Source organism: Melanotaenia boesemani, chromosome 13, assembly GCF_017639745.1.
Source record: "Melanotaenia boesemani isolate fMelBoe1 chromosome 13, fMelBoe1.pri, whole genome shotgun sequence".
NCBI classification, from domain to species: Eukaryota; Metazoa; Chordata; class Actinopteri; order Atheriniformes; family Melanotaeniidae; genus Melanotaenia; species Melanotaenia boesemani.
Genome location: NC_055694.1, coordinates 30,466,259 through 30,482,896, shown reverse-complemented (window position 1 = coordinate 30,482,896; position 16,638 = coordinate 30,466,259). Strand labels below are relative to the sequence as shown.

Genomic DNA, 16,638 nt, shown 5'->3' with positions numbered 1-16,638 from the left:
TTTGGAGTTATTTGTATATTGGGTTTTTGGTTTAACTTTATGGTTGTCATATTAAGTATATAGTGTGTGAATATTTTTAGCTTTTGTAGAATTTTTAATAGAGAAATGTGTTATAACTGAGAATGCACCTGTTGGGGGAATGATACAGCCCAATTAGCAGCAGAGAATAAATGAGGAGGATTTGCTCATTTGAGGGGTGGCTGCTGATGGTGACTGGACTACCCTGCAACAGAAGGAGTGAGTTTTCTATGATTGATGAATAAAACCTTTTTTTTGGATTGGATTCTGCGGTCCTCGTTACTGTTTTCCAGCCGCTCTTAGGCCAGCCTGCTCACAAGGTCCATGGGTCCTTCCCTGTGAAGGCAGTCTCAGCTGTGTGATAACAGATTAAAAACAACAAGCACATGTATACATGTTGATCATATTCTCAACCTGTAAAAGTTTATCCCAAATTGTCATAATTGTCAATATCATGTTTGATTTTAAAATGCACATTCACATATTTTTTAAAAGGATTTATTGTCCTCTCCTATACACTCAAAAAACTGAAACGTTGAGTTTAATTAAATATATTGTGTCAACAGGTTCCACGAAATTGAATTGGGTTACTTAAAAATTAAATTTTTGAGTCCATCTAACATAATAAACTTGTGTTAGAGTAAAACAATGATTTTGAGTTAAGCCAACTTAAAAAAATTACTTCGGATCAACAAGAGATATTTAAGCTCACCCAAGGTCAATTATGTTATGCAGACTTAAACAATATGTGTACAGGCTACATAATTCTAGTTTGTCAACAGGTTCCACACAAATGAATTTAGTACACCCAATGCATTTTTCATATTTCTTTTATTCACAACCTTAACATGGGAGTGATTATATAAACACTGTTGATAAAACAATTATTGACCATACTTTAAGGTGGTGACATTGGTGTAGACTGGCACAACTGCCTCAATGCAAGAACAAAACATTTTCAGCTTTTAAATTTTCATAACAAACAACTTGCTACAAATGCTCTTAGTTTTCCTTGTGAAATGTGTAGTGTAGGTGTAATAGGTAAAAAAAAAAAAACAGAACTGGTTTTGCTAAACTTAAGAGGGCTTGAAAACCTTCAACACTGAAAACATAAAACATCTTAAAATCCACAAAAAGTCAGCATCAAAATCAACAGCTGGATTACTCACACAGCTTGTTTTTGAGCATTTGTACCTTGGTTGAGAGTCTGTGAGCATCGAGTTGAAGGAAGATCTTCTGAAGCACTTCAAAGAAGGCTTTCAGCTGCTTAGGATAACTGAGGTTCAGTGCATATATGACGCCCATTAAGAGTGCACATGCAGAGGCGACGTCGCCCAAGTCACAGAGAACTTCAACGCCCTCGATTACAATGCCAACATCAGCTGGAGGAGTAGTAGCATCACCTCCCTCAACTTTGATGGTGTAGATGGCAAAGGTAATCTGCTCCAGCTCCCTTTGAACAGCTTCACCATCGCAGTCCTTTACATAGGAGAGTAAGAAAGGACAAAACCCAAGAATGAAATCAAGCATATTTTTTAATTCCAAATGTACAAACTTAAAAGTAGAATGCATAATAAAGTTGTTGTATAGGATTTCAATAGCTTGCACAGGTGTACCTAATAAAATACATATAAAAAAAAGGTATATAAAACTGATTCCATGCAAATTATAACTAAGTAACAAGACTAATTATTTAAGATTTGATTGAATAAAAAGGTAGAAACTAAAATCTCAAACCTGATATTCTTTGAAGAGGATGCTGGGGTCTTCATTGAGGTAGAGACAAAGTGCCCTCAGGATGCACTCCCTTCTCTTTTCAACCGTTTCACTCTGAAGAAAAAAAAAAAAAAAAAAAAGAAAACATTGAAGCATCTTCCGTCTTGTTGTGAAATCTCTTTCAAATCAAAAACTGAACATTTCATAATGTTCACTTATCGATACACCTGAAAAAAAAAGAGGCCTTGGTTTGGTGGGAATCAGGAAATTGTCATTGTGCTTTATGGTGAGAAACTTTCAGTTACTCATTCCAAATGTCAACATCTGATCCCTAAACACAGTTCTGATCACTTTTAAAAGGCACACCAAGTAACATTTTCATGTTAATCATCTTCGTAAGTTGGTCAATGTTAAAATGACGCATTACAGGATGAATGAAGACCCTCTCGGCCTCCCCCCCGGCTGTCTGTAGCGAGAATATCCCACTTGTAACTTCAGGGACACCAACCAGGAGACTCCCAGCGCGCGAGAGGGAACGCTTTACGGCAAACAGTGTTTCCGCTTCCAGCAGAGAGAGACAGAGAGCTGTAGAGCAGCTAGCGGTTGTTGCTAACATGAATTCATGACAGAGAACACAGAGATACACAGAAAACTCTTGTCGGATATGATCAGATGAAGCGAAGAAGAAGAAAAGAGCTTCAGAGCGAGTGAGAGAGGACTCGACACGAGTCAGCGTTGATCAAGACATTACAGAATGAGGAGAGCAGAAAGAAGAAGAAGCTGCAGGCTGGATGCAGACCTCACGTTCCTGCTTTCAAAGAGTAACAGACATTATTATGATATTATTATGGTATTTGTGTGATATTTGCACAAGCGCTGATTTATCTCAGCTTTGAAGTTTGATCAGTGAACTGAGACACGGCTGACGCTGATTCCTGTAATGTTATCACAAAGCCGGTAGCAATAATAAATAATAAAGCAGTAATTATTTGTTTCTCTTCCATCTTTTCCTGTAAAGTATGATAACACAGACACATAGCTTTGTATTCACTGGTACGCGTTACTCTGATGTGTTTCTTCATCATCTGTTTGCCGTAAAGCGTTCCTTCTCTCACGCTGGGAGTCTCCCTGAAGTTGCAAGTATGGTATTCTTGCTACAGACAGCACGGGGGGCAGGGGGGTCTCAATTCATCCGGTAATGTGTCATTTTAGCATCGACCAACTTACGAAGATGATTAATTAATATGAAAATGTTACTTGGTGTACCTTTAATTGTGACGTGACTGCACAGCAATTTGTATGAAATACACACGAGTTGCTGCTCAGGCTTTGTAAGCAAAAATCAAATACTATTTTTTACTAATTAGGGCACATTCACAGATGTGCTTGTTAGTCAAGATCACCATATAATTCAATGTTTTACAGCAATACATACCTGTGAGATCGGTGCCAAAATTAGGCTAATTTCCCGCCCTGCAGAGCCCCCTTTATTCTTGACCAGTTTGATGAGCTGGGCAGTGTGTTGGTCAAGTTGTTCAAAGAACTTTGAGATGAGGGGAGTAGTAGTGATCCTCACAAATTCTGCCTGCAACTGAAAAAAACAAAACAAACAAACAAAAACAACATATTTTTGGAAGATATTAAAAAATGACTTCATACAAGAACATCAACAACATTATAGCCAATTTAAGAAGCATTTCACACCTCTTCCACAGTGAACAATCCAGGCCATCTGATCTTGAACTCGGCAACCATGGGCTTGTCTCTGACTACCTCCTGCCTCCTGTATGCAAAGGTCATGGCCATCTTCTCTCTGACTACTTTATCATTATGTCTCTTCTTGACCTCAGATAACAATGTCAGTCTTTCTTCCTCGAGGCTGTCTTCAGTTTCTCCAGCAGGATAAGGAGGACAAAAATTTACCTCCGCCTTTCTGGGTTTTTTCACATCATAGGCAGGCTGACGTCTATCTGCAGGCTTGTGCTTGAGGGAATTGATGCTCAGTTCTGGGAAGCCAAGGTTTCTAAGCTTTGTTCTATAGTTCGCCATCTTGTATTTGAGGCTTGTTTTCCATCCATAGAAACCACAGAAAGATCCCCTTTCTCTCAAACATGGATGCTCCTTGATTAAAGCTTCAGCTACAGACTGCATCTCCGAGTTTGAAGGGTACGCCTTGAACTTCATGATCTGCTCAGCCAGACTTTCCAAGATGTCTGATTTAAGTTTGTGACCAGGGTTCAGAAGAACTCCGTTTGATTTGAAGTCCTGGTTTGCAGTGTTAAGTTGCATCTCCACATCAAATGGAAACTTTGGTATTGGGAATTCAGTGGGCCACTGTGATCGAGTAGATTCGGAATCAGAGGAGGAGAGTAAAATGGTGTCGGCAGATGAAAAAGATGCTTCATCTGTACTCTCACTCATCCTGCTTTGGCTGAGGTCTGGAGCATCTGAAATGTGAATGACTTTCACTGTGCTTTTGTCTTGAATACCACTAATCTGGTTAAGATTAATAAACTCGTTATCAAAGTCAGTATCCATGTACTGGAGTCTAATGTCCCCCTCTATATCAAACTGGCACTTGATCACATGTGAAAGATCCTCAACAGACTTTGGCATGCCCGATTCAATGGTCAGTTTTTCAGCATTGTTGGCACCAAGGATAATCCGAAGCCTTACTGGTGTAGCCATCATCCCAGCTTCAGTCTACAAGAGACAAAAATGTAAGCTTAAATTCAGTATACACATACAAATTAAGTAGCTTTGATAAAAACAAAAAACACAAAAACCCTGAAGCAGACAAGGGCCATGTTCATCAAACCTTATCTTACCACTAGGGCCTTCTTAAATGTGTTAGTAGTTCCTAATTATCCTTTTCAGACTTTTGACAAAGGTGAGAAGGCCTTAGTGCATGCATAGAAACTGTTATACAGCAAAGTAGACATGGGTGATGGGTGTCAAGATAGTATTAGCTGCTCATGCTACTAAGAAGAAAGTGCACATTTAGTAAACTCAATCCCAGGTGTTTACTTACATATTCAACACGTGCTTTTAATATAGGGGTATCGTTTAAATGTGACCAGTCGAAGGCACCCAACGAAGTAGTCATGTAATGGGTACTTGTCTGCCAGTTCATCATGTGTTCTCAGGGACATTTTGCCAGTTGTACATGGTTGCAGTTCAAAAGCCCGGTAGTGCTCTCTAAACCAAGCTGAGAACATTCTGACAATGAAATTCAGTGTATCCTGAATTACACAAATCCTTATAATCTCTCCAAATTCAGGTAGCCCATCAGTAAATCCACAGATGACTATCATTCCCTTTTTATAGTTGATTCCCTTGAAATCTGCACTTTTAACCATGTTCACTTCTGCCATGTTTGGGTACATCTGCTGTATAGGAAAAGATACATCATCTTTCAGCACCTCAAGAGGAACTCTTGATAGACTTGACACTTCAACTCCAGGTTTCTCTGGATGTAATAAGTGTAAGTGATAGGCAATCATCAACTGGTGTTTCCTTGATAGTGTCAGAGCAACATTCTTGAAACACTTGGTATGATGAGCAACTTCCTTAAAAAAATGGTGTTTAGCCTCAAAACGCATGGTCCATACTCCAACCAGGGGACCAAAACATTGGATCATGTGAGGGTAATGCTCCAAGTAGTGATGCTTTGGCAAAAGTTTCCGGTCAGGAAATGCTTCTTTATATTTTTGTCTGTGATCAGAAATCTTGAACTGAAGATAACCAACAGATTCTTCAGTATGGATCTGAGCAACAGCAAGTTCAACAATCTCTTTTAAATCCAAAATTATCTGCCACACTGGTTCACCATCGGGTATAACATCTCCAATCATGAATGGCAGCAATCTTAAGAGAGTCCAGTTTTCAGCCGCATTGCCACCTATTGTGTTTTTGCTCAAAAATGTCTGTGGCACAATATGGGGACGATTTGTTTTATCATCTCCCTTGTAGGGAAACTTAAGAATCACTTTATTTAGAGTGTCCAAAGAGAGGTATTTTTTGGATATCAACACACCCAGACACTGTGCAAGTTCCACTGGAACAATACCCTCTAACAGATCATGAAGAATGTCTGGGGGATATCCAGCTGTTACATCAAAATGAGAAAGATTTTCTGTCAGTACACAATTCCTTTTCACACCAACACATGGCTTTCCACTCTCCACTGCACGTTTGACATGTTCTTTGTGTCCATCTTTGGATCGAAGGCTAAACTCACCCGACAGAACCTGCTTGGTCTGAAAGTCACTGAAACGTCCGGTGCAAAATCGACAAACATACTCTCCTGAAAAACTCTCCACAAAACCTGCAATCCCATGGGCACCCAGATTATCTGCGGCTACACATTGTACTGTGCCTTTGATATTTTTTCCAAAATGTGGGACAAATACCCCTTGCTCTTCTAAGACAACCAGATCATGCAAAAGAGGTTCAAGAACTTTTCCATATCCATACTGCTTGATGTAGCTACTTTTACACAGTAGTGCCAAGTAGATGGAGGACAAAGATGAGTGTTGGCCTGGGGGCAAGTTGCTCAAAATCCAGTAAATTGCACAAAGTTTGTGCTTCTTTCTGGAAGTACCCAGAGGGTTGCACACTTCAAACTCATCAATATAAAGGGTCAGCCTTATTCTCAAATCCCCTGCAGACAGGAACTGATTTTGCTTGAAAAAATCTCCATCCTGAAATGACCTGTATTCTTGTGCACTTTCATTTGAGTGAGCAATGTAGGTTTCCACTACATCATCGACTATACCATCTTTGCTCAGTACCTGCTGCAATGACTGCAATAATGGTATGTATTGGTAGGTATGGTTACATTCCTTATCCAAAACATATTCCACTGGTTCAACTACTTGGAACTTGTCTTTGAAGTACTGTTTCCGTTTGAAAGCAGTGCTAAGTGGGCCCTGGTCTCCAATTGGTTTTGTCAAGGGATTTGAAAGGCAGACCACAGAAGCCAATTCCCGGATTTCTGTTGCATTAAGACCAAGATTATGTTTAGTACAAAAATCTGAAACAGTTGAATTTAATGTAGTGAGAGACGCAGAACTCATCAGAAAGTGCAAGTCCTGTAAAAGTTCATCAACTGCACTACTGGGAACATGCAGCACGTTTTCCAGTTTAAGCAACATAGCTGCAAATTTCTCTTCTATCATCTTTTCAACATTTTCTGACCTGTCTGACTGAAAACTAGACTGTTCCTCGAGCTGGGCTTCTTCTAATAGTTCACTGCCTCCATGTTCAACTGAAAGACTTGGGGTTTCAAAACTGTTTTGTACTGCAACTATTCCATCTTTAAAGTCACTGTAAGAATAACCAAGGTGCTTTCTGTTTTTATGCGATTTAAATGTCCCATAGATGTTTGTCCTAAATGTACAACCCTTGAATGTGCAGGAAACTGTTTCATTGGCTTTGAGATGCAAATTGATATGAGTAAAATACTCCTTTTCAGAGCTAACTTCAGAGAATCCACAAACATGACAGGTGAATGTGGCCAAAGACAATGTATGCTGTGATGTCTCTCTCTTATGGACTCGGCATATATGCGACCTGAGAGCATTCCATGACTTAAATGTACACGGACAGCTAATATATGGGCAAGGATATGGGTGCCTGTGCCCATAATGTGGATGATTTAACCTATAATGTTTAAGTAACTGGACCCTAGTTGAGGTTTTTGAACTGCAACCCTTACACTGCCACATTTAAGTCTGGAAAAAACAGCAACATATATCAGTCAAGAAAATTTAACTTGTGACAATTTCCTGAAGAAAAATCTTACTGATAATATACCGTTTGCAGAGTCAGCAATGCCACCTACGCCACATCAATGAAGGAGGGAGCACATATAGGCTATAGCCAGATCTGAAATTCAAAATGTTAATTGTTAGGTGATAAAAAAATTGAAATGAGAAAATTAAATCAATGAATGGGGTTTATTATGTGCTCCAAGTGGAACAAAAGAATATAAGGCTGTCACTTAATTTAAATGTTTCTAAAACAAAAATACTGCCAACAAAACGCAGTCATTAATTGGTGAGCTGTGATCATACCTGTTGAGTGAGTACAGTGCCTTAACCAGCCAGCAGGCAGCACAGGTTAAAGCAATCCTTCAGGACCTGAAAAATTGCAACATGATGACATATGTAAAAATGTTGACAGATTAATGATTTAACTTCTGCTTTAATATCATTCTCTACCAAACATTCACTCATCCAACTCAAATAAAAAATAATATTTCATTTAAAAAAAGTAAAATAAAAAATAGTGAATGGGCTTGTGGACAATCCATACCTTTCACAGCCTGAATAAACTGAAAATGTATAGGAGTGACTTAAATTTCCCTCTAAGGGATCAACTGAGTATATATATAAAGAAACAAAGGACGAGGCAGGCTTAGCTTTCAAAATTAACATTAAATTGAAGGAAAACCGCATGTTTGCTCTATGAGGCAGCACATTTAGAATCTAGCTTACACAATTTCAGGTTTAACAACAGTTAATTAAACTCAATAAACAATAAAAACAATGCATTGGTTGAATAAAAGACTATTATAATATTGAGACAGTACAGCACGCGGGCAAACCCACTTCGTTTGCCCGTTTACTGCTGTGTGGCACGCGCGTCTGTTCGAACGCTAACTGTAGCACGAAAGCTAACGTTAACATTTTAGCTAACTTAAATATGAAACGGTTTGACCGGCGTAACCGAGTCAAAAGCACACCCGCTAGGATATTAATACATTTTGTCTGCCTTTTCTTGCCGTCTTTGGATATTCACTCACCTACAAAATATGAAATGTGCCTGAGAATCGGTGGGGCTAAGCGGGAGGAAAGCAGACCAACATGAGTAAGCAGTTTTCTGCTTTCTCATTAGCACCTCAAAATAAAGAGCACATCTTGTATCACAAACCAAAATACAATCACGCTTAACATTAAAATATTACGAAATACGTATAGGAGAAAATAAATATTAGCTTACCTTTTTTAAACTCAACCAAAAGATCAAACTTTCCGCCAGAAAATGCACAAAGACGTTGTCCTTCAACTGGAATTACGCATGCGCAGTTTCTCTATATAATTTATGGCAGCAGACATTTTACTACTGCCACCTTCTGGATGGAAGAAGAATTTCAGTCCTAATTCACTTGACATAAATATTTTATGTTGAAATGACACATTAATAATTTTTAAAGATAACAACAGACAAAATTACATTGGATTTATTAGAAAAAAATGTTTTAACTCATTAAATACATGTATTTTAAGTAAACTGAAAATAAAAATATAATATAAAGTGCACAACCCCCCTTGTTCATTTTTTTGAGTGTAGATGGATGCAGTCATCAGTCCTTCTTTCAGGAAAATAAAGGTGTATTACAGTTAATGGCATCAGAGTTAGAATCATCCCTGTGTGAAAGTAGAACAGCGTCCTGGTGAAAAACCTGCTGGAAGACAAAGGTTAAGGAAACGTTGGTCTGTTTGATCAGGTCAGCGAACTTTGTCAGTCATGTCACTAGTCCTGTGCAGAAAGGCCAAATCAATTGTTTTAGAGATTTCTTATCAATACTTTGAAATCCAAGATGATATGGACTTAAAACCAATTTCTAGTATCCAATATCCGGGGCAAATCTGAGCTACAGATTTTATCAGTATCAAAGTGGTCCCACGATCGGAGTTATGCTCTGGACATGAAATCTGAAATTGTCATGGCCATAGAGTATCCATGACATATCACCATGCATGAGACATGTCTAAGGGTATCTGGGCAAAGATATCTATTGATTCTGGGGGTTTTTGCGCAGTGGGGCCCTCCCTCCCGTGGGCTCACCACCTGCAGGAGGGGCCATAGGGGTCGGGTGCAGTGTGAGCTGCGTGGCGATCAAAGGGAGGAACTTTGGTGGTATGATCCTCAGCTGCAGAAGCTAGCTCTAGGGCTGAGCTGGTGCGTTAGGTTGAAAGGTTCCGGCTAGATATAGTTGGACGCACCATTTGGGCTCTGGAACCACTTTCCTCGAGAGGGGCTGGACCCTCTTCCATTCTGGAGTTGCTCCCTGTGAGAGGAGCCAAGCAGGTGTGGAGACGCCCATGCTCATTGTCCCCCAACTTGGCGCCCTTACATTGGATGGATGAGAGGGTAGCCTCCCTCAGCCTTCTGGTGGGGGAACAGGTCCTGACTGTTTGTGCTTATGCACCAAACAGCAGTTCAGAGTACCCACCATTTTTGGAGTCCTTGGAAAGGGTGTTGGAGACCACTCTTTCTGGGGACTCCCTCGTTCTGCTGGGGGACAAAGACAGTAAGACCTCAGAGGGCCATTTTTGAGAGGAACTGCCCCCAGAGCTGAATCTGGGTGGTGTTTTGTTATTGGACTTCTGTGCTCCTCATGGATTATCCATAACAAACACCTTGTTCAAACATAAGAGTGTCCACATGTGCACTTGCCACCACGACACTCTAGGCCGCAGTTTGATGATTGACTTTGTAGTTGTATCGTTGGACTTGCGGCTGCATGTTCTGGATACTTGGATGAAAAGAGGGGCGGAGCTGTCAACTGATCACCATCTGGTGGTGAGTTGGCTCAGATGGTGGTGGAGGATGCCGGTCAGCCCTGGCAGACCCAGGCGTGTTGTGAGGGAGGCGCAGGTTTTGAATTTTGAGTGCTAACAAAAGCAGCATTATGAGACAAGGTGGTCGAAAGGTTAAGAAAATGGACTGCTAATCCATTGCGCTCTGCACACATGGGCCTTTATATGGCGAGGTAGCAGGCTAGAACCTGAAGTTTTAAAATATTCTTTGTTGGCTTTAAAAGATTTGTTCACCACCTGTAAATCAATCATCAGAAGGAAGAGTGTTCAAAAATCCACATTTTTAAAAGAAGGCAAAAACACAAGAGTTTGAGTAGAATTGACAATTCTTTGTTAAGCCAGTAATAAGAAAACAATACATATCTTCTCGAGAAGGAGGCCTGTTAGCTTAGCTTCTGATCACTAATACACAAAGTGTCGGGACCCTTCGGTTCAGCCAAAAGACCCGCCTAACTAAATTATCCTCCTCATTTATAGTGATACAATGCATTGTGGCTATGTGCGTGCATGTGGTGCTCATTCATGTGAATGTGTATTTTGCAAGGTGGTCCTTCCTTCTTCCGGGAATTTGATTCCTCCAGGTCCTTTGTCTGAGGTGCGTCAGAGCTGAAAGGAAAAAGATACTATGCTCTGCTTCACTATCTTTTTCTGCCTTTCTACTGACTCCCTTGTATTTTTCTCACAATATTCACACAAAGGCTATTCTTTTTAATGATTTCTGAGTTACTGGGAAATTCCGTTCTGCTAGGAGTGAATAGATAAGCAAAGAGATGTACCAATATTTAGATTACTCCCTAGTGGCCATCCAGAACATTGTCAAGGCCGCTAATTCTCAGCTGTTTTCTCAGTATTGAACTCAGTAACCTTATATGAGTTTATGAGAATGCACTATCTGTAACCTGCAAAGCAATGATGACAATTAAGCTGTAGTTCTATTAATTAAAAGCAAAAACCTAATGCATGTTACTAAAATCTAAGGATAAAATGTAAATGAATAAATGAATAAGAATGCTTAAATGAGTAAATGAATAATAAATGAGTAAATGAATCAAAATGCTTATAAAATATTTGCAACAAACCTTATCTATCCTACACCATCACTTCCTCGTTACTACCATATTTAACCACCAAGTGTATCTTGCCACAACTGCCAACCAACGTTTGCCCTCTTATGTGCAGTTTCTTCAGGCAATTCTGGTCAGCGTTTTATGACTAAGTGAACGCCATCAGCTCAATGTCCCACTTACAGATTTGTGAGCTTTTTTCTGCACTCTGCATATTTTTCCGTCACTAGTGTACAGCATATGGCTTCCGATTTAGCTAGTCCGAAGAGTATGCCATAGTCTCCATTTTCCAGAAAAGTCAATGAAAACCTACTGGAGAATATGGGTATCCAGCCCGTTACCTCTTGCATGCTAAGCGTGCGCTCTACCACTTGAGCTAAATCCCCTTTGACACTTAATAAGCCAACAAAGATCTTCAGACGCTAACCCAACTGAGCACTTCTTGCACTGGTCTTGCCATAACTGGGTATAAAACAAAAAACTGCAAGCCTTTCTAAGGGCTAGATGACTCAGATCAGACTTCCTGATTCTGGGATTAAATTTTTTACATTTGCTCTTGCTGCCAGGCCTATAGATTGTGAGAAACTGCGATATGACCTGGGAATTCTACAGATTACTCTTTTAGACAGTATATTTGCATGTGGCAATGAAAAACGATGGGGCGAGGCGGACGAGCGGGCAAGGCGATGGGCTGCTAAGCTGGTATCTTCTGTCATAATGCGCTGAATGTCATCCTTGTCAGATTGCCTTTGCAAATCAAATGATGTGTGAATGGCTTACACAGCCGTGCCGGACCAGCCCTCTGCTATTTGAGATACTGGCCCCCAGAATTGCAAAAAGGAAGCTGAGATCTTGCAAAACCGACCCAATCGTGAAAAAGCCTGACTTGCTTCTGCATCCATCTAGACTTATTTGTTACTCAGAAATTGTCAAATGTTCCTGTGCAACACCTAGCTAAGATTAAAGTGATTCTGGTTGGGTTAAATAAGGTTGAATTGAGATATTTTCTTGTGAAGCCAGGCCTACGGATTGCCTGTCACTGAAACACAAGCTGCCAATTGTTGAAGCGCATGTTTTCAGTTTTAAGTGCAGAGAGAAGCAGCGCTCTTAGACGAGGTGGCCGAGAGGTTAAGGCGATGGACTGCTAATCCATTGTGCTCTGCACGCGTGGGTTCGAATCCCATTCTCGTCGGCCATGCCTTTATATGGCGAGGGTAGCTGCCTAGACCCTTACCTATCTATCCTACACCATCACTTCCTGGTTACTACAAGTTCTAGCCACCAAGCGTCTCCTCCTGCAACTGCTAGCCAAGAATCGTCCAATCATGTGCAATGTCTGTGAATTACATCAAAGCGTTTTGTTTCAATTTTAAGTGGGTGAACGCCATCAGCTTAATGAGCCTCTTTGTCAGTTTTTTCCAGACTGCATATTTTTTCCATCACTCACGTAGAGCATATGGCATTCCACTTAGCATGTCCACACAATGTATTTAACAGTCAGTGCTCCCATATCCCAGAAAAGCAAATGAAAGCCATCTGGAGAATACGGGCATCGATCCCGTTACCTCTCGCATGCTAAGCGAGCGCTCTACCACTTGAGCTAATTCCCCTACCGCAAGCATGCAATGACAATTTTCAGCCACCAACCCAGTTGTGCACTGCTTGCGTTGAACTTGCCAAAAGTAGGCGGCTATAAAACCACAAATGCCAAGCCTTTCGGAGGGCTACGTTACACAGATAAGACTTTTCATGGTTCTGGGATGCAGGCTCAAATTTACACACTTTCTCTTGGCACAAGCTTTATAAATAGCGAGTGATTTAAATGTGACTTGGAAAGTCTACAGATGACTCTTTTACACAGTTTATTTGCACTAAGAAACATGGGGCAAGGTGGACTAACGGGTAAAAGCCATGGGCTGCTAAGCTGGTGTCTTCTGCCATAGTACGCTAAATGTCATCCTTGTCAGGTTGCCTTTGCAAATCAAATGATGTGTGAATGGCCTGCATGAGTTTTTCAATTGCCATTCCAGATGAACTGTCCTTCGTCTTAAGCTGGATTAAATTTAACACATTTTGTGAAAGTATTATGCTTGCCACTTCTAACATTCTTGAATTATCTCAAGCTATGTTGATGCGGTTGGTTGTATGTGTCAAACACTTGCTTCTTACCTGTCATTGAGATGTGGGGTTATTGAGGGTTATTGTCTTTTAACAACTTTAAATTGTCCTCTCATTTACATGCAGCTCATGATATTTGCAACAGTCTGTGAAACAAGTATGACAGACAGCCACTGCAACCTGTGAATACAAGAATAAGGATAACCTGCTGGAGAACAGCCGTGCCGGACCAGCCCTCTGCTATTTGAGATACTGGCCCCCAGAATTGCAAAAAGGAAGCTGAGATCTTGCAAAACCGACCCAATCGTGAAAAAGCCTGACTTGCTTCTGCATCCATCTAGACTTATTTGTTACTCAGAAATTGTCAAATGTTCCTGTGCAACACCTAGCTAAGATTAAAGTGATTCTGGTTGGGTTAAATAAGGTTGAATTGAGATATTTTCTTGTGAAGCCAGGCCTACGGATTGCCTGTCACTGAAACACAACCTGCCAATTGCTGAAGCGCATGTTTTCAGTTTTAAGTGCAGAGAGAAGCAGCGCTCTTAGACGAGGTGGCCGAGAGGTTAAGGCGATGGACTGCTAATCCATTGTGCTCTGCACGCGTGGGTTCGAATCCCATTCTCGTCGGCCATGCCTTTATATGGCGAGGGTAGCTGCCTAGACCCTTACCTATCTATCCTACACCATCACTTCCTGGTTACTACAAGTTCTAGCCACCAAGCGTCTCCTCCTGCTGCTGCTAGCCAAGAATGGTCCAATCATGTGCAATGTCTGTGAATTACATCAAAGCGTTTTGTTTCAATTTTAAGTGGGTGAACGCCATCAGCTTAATGAGCCTCTTTGTCAGTTTTTTCCAGACTGCATATTTTTTCCATCACTCACGTAGAGCATATGGCATTCCACTTAGCATGTCCACACAGTGTATTTAACAGTCAGTGCTCCCATATCCCAGAAAAGCAAATGAAAGCCATCTGGAGAATACGGGCATCGATCCCGTTACCTCTCGCATGCTAAGCGAGCGCTCTACCACTTGAGCTAATTCCCCTACCGCAAGCATGCAATGACAATTTTCAGCCACCAACCCAGTTGTGCACTGCTTGCGTTGAACTTGCCAAAAGTAGGCGGCTATAAAACCACAAATGCCAAGCCTTTCGGAGGGCTACGTTACACAGATAAGACTTTTCATGGTTCTGGGATGCAGGCTCAAATTTACACACTTTCTCTTGGCACAAGCTTTATAAATAGCGAGTGATTTAAATGTGACCTGGAAAGTCTACAGATGACTCTTTTACACAGTTTATTTGCACTAAGAAACATGGGGCAAGGTGGACTAACGGGTAAAAGCCATGGGCTGCTAAGCTGGTGTCTTCTGCCATAGTACGCTAAATGTCATCCTTGTCAGGTTGCCTTTGCAAATCAAATGATGTGTGAATGGCCTGCATGAGTTTTTCAACTGCCATTCCAGATGAACTGTCCATCGTCCTTAACTGGATTAAATTTAACACATTTTGTGAAAGTATTATGTTTGCCACTTCTAACATTCTTGAATTTTCAAAAACAAAAAGCCAATCAGTACATAGAGATGTAAGTTAACTAGGTCATCATCAAGATTAAACAAAGCCAGTAATTGTCCTAGTTAAACTGAGTCATACATCTCTCATTTCTCTTCTACATATCTCAAAAAAGGTTGCCAAGTCTTATAAAATTTGCCAGCTGAACCTCTAAGTGTACATTTTATTTTTTCCAATCTCATATAAAATAGAGAATTCCTTATCTAGAGTGTGTGGGCTGAGGGGGGCAACAGCTTTCTATTTCAGAAGTATTAAGCGGCGTGCGAGTAGTGTAAAGAGAGCCAGAAAGTCATACTGTCAATTGCTCAAACCATAAGCAACAGGCGATACACCAAATAGGGCTATTATAGGGCAGGGTGCTATAAATACCGCCAGGACCTCTGAGAGTGTTTTGAATATCGAGGTCCAGTAGCTTGTCAACTTGGAGCAGCTCCAAAACGTGTTTAAATATGAGGAAGGGGTCATTTCTCAATTGCGGGCAGGATCTATGTCTGCTAATCTCTCTGATAACGTTTCTTTGGTCCAGCGAAATGACCTAATCTTCTTCATTTATGACGTATGAGTGTTTTCTTCACCCCAAGTTCAGGTGACAGAGTAAGATAAAAAATTAAATCAAATAGAAAACCTGATATTCGTTTAGATTTATCTTCCAACTTGTTTACATTTCAGTATACACACGATTACATGCTGAGTTCCCTGATTTGTATATTTCACTTCTTGAAAGTGGCCTACACATAGAAACTGTAGAAGCTTCGTAGAGGTAAGATAAGAGTCTTTCTAGTTAGAGTGGAGAAGCAAATCACAATGTGAGTCTTTGAACATGGCAATGCTGTAGGGAATGGCTTTTTTTATTCTGCCTGCTCACCTACTGATCCACCCTGTTGCTGACTAAACCGCTTCATCTAGGAACCACACAACCGAACAACTGGACTCTATCACAATCACCACTATCATCAGAGAACTCATCCTCTCTTGTTTGAGCACTTTGTGTATATTCTAAACCCACTCAAAACTACAAATTGTAGCGGTGCTACGTTGTTGTTTTGCCCACTGTTCACAAGTATTTGAAGCCGACGTTGTAGTCCTAAAGCTATTGTTTGGCATTTAAATGACTTCAAGACATAAAAGTTACTTTTTTTGACAATTATATGGAGTTTTAAAATAACAGTCTTTTAGCATCTACATTCTATCTCGTGCAACAGCGGCCCCAAAGTGCAAAATTTTACTCCTTCAAAGAGAGATTTCAGAACAGAAAGTATCTCCTACAGACAATTAACCTCAACCATATTGTTGCCAGCAGTGTTTCACCTACATTTTGCACAGAGATGTCTCCAGCCACAGCTCCACATGTTTTGCAGCCAACAAAGTGCTTCAGCAACAATGGGTTCCTCAAAAAAAAAAAAAAAAATACTAGATGAGAAAATGATGTTATGTTAACAAGGTGACACAGTTGTTTTTTTGTTTTTTTTTTGTCATTTACATTTTTTACATAACTCCAAACTGTCAAAAATGATTAAAGTACATGTGATTGGTTGTAGTACA

General features: G+C 40.4%; 1 protein-coding gene, 1 long non-coding RNA gene and 4 other non-coding genes across 7 annotated transcripts; 2 read left to right on the top strand and 4 right to left on the bottom strand.

Moving 5' to 3' along the window:
• Positions 1 to 832: 832 nt before the first annotated feature.
• LOC121651929 lies at positions 833 to 4,395 on the bottom strand. Its single transcript, XM_042004398.1, has 4 exons — positions 3,439 to 4,395; positions 3,170 to 3,325; positions 1,756 to 1,848; positions 833 to 1,497 (listed from the first exon to the last, which is right to left on the bottom strand). Exons 1-4 carry the CDS (start codon positions 4,348 to 4,350, stop codon positions 1,180 to 1,182), a joined length of 1,479 nt encoding a protein of 492 aa, XP_041860332.1. The 5' UTR covers positions 4,351 to 4,395; the 3' UTR covers positions 833 to 1,179.
• Positions 4,396 to 7,377: 2,982 nt separating this feature from the next.
• LOC121651952 lies at positions 7,378 to 8,962 on the bottom strand. Of its 2 annotated transcripts, none has more exons than XR_006012541.1 (4): positions 8,543 to 8,962; positions 7,812 to 7,877; positions 7,552 to 7,623; positions 7,378 to 7,469 (listed from the first exon to the last, which is right to left on the bottom strand). It is a non-coding gene; the product is annotated as an uncharacterized LOC121651952 (long non-coding RNA). The 2 variants fall into 2 exon arrangements; XR_006012540.1 differs by having other exon boundaries at positions 8,740 to 8,962.
• Positions 8,963 to 12,517: 3,555 nt separating this feature from the next.
• Positions 12,518 to 12,599, top strand: trnas-gcu. The gene has a single exon. It is a non-coding gene; the product is annotated as a tRNA-Ser (tRNA).
• A 345-nt stretch (positions 12,600 to 12,944) lies between these two features.
• Positions 12,945 to 13,017, bottom strand: trnaa-agc. The gene has a single exon. It is a non-coding gene; the product is annotated as a tRNA-Ala (tRNA).
• Positions 13,018 to 14,070: 1,053 nt separating this feature from the next.
• trnas-gcu lies at positions 14,071 to 14,152 on the top strand. Its single transcript has one exon. It is a non-coding gene; the product is annotated as a tRNA-Ser (tRNA).
• Positions 14,153 to 14,497: 345 nt separating this feature from the next.
• trnaa-agc lies at positions 14,498 to 14,570 on the bottom strand. Its single transcript has one exon. It is a non-coding gene; the product is annotated as a tRNA-Ala (tRNA).
• Between the last annotated feature and the right edge of the window lie 2,068 nt (positions 14,571 to 16,638).

Bases quoted from the DNA above. Each gene is read 5' to 3' on its own strand.
- LOC121651929 (XM_042004398.1), bottom strand. From the start codon at position 4,350: ATGCCAAAGTCTGTTGAGGATCTTTCACATGTGATCAAGTGCCAGTTT. The intron at 3,326-3,438 runs GTGTGAAATGCT...TGTTTTTTTCAG, and splicing joins GATTGTTCACTGTGGAAGAG to TTGCAGGCAGAATTTGTGAG. The intron at 1,849-3,169 runs GTATGTATTGCT...TTTTTTCTTCAG, and splicing joins TTTTGGCACCGATCTCACAG to AGTGAAACGGTTGAAAAGAG.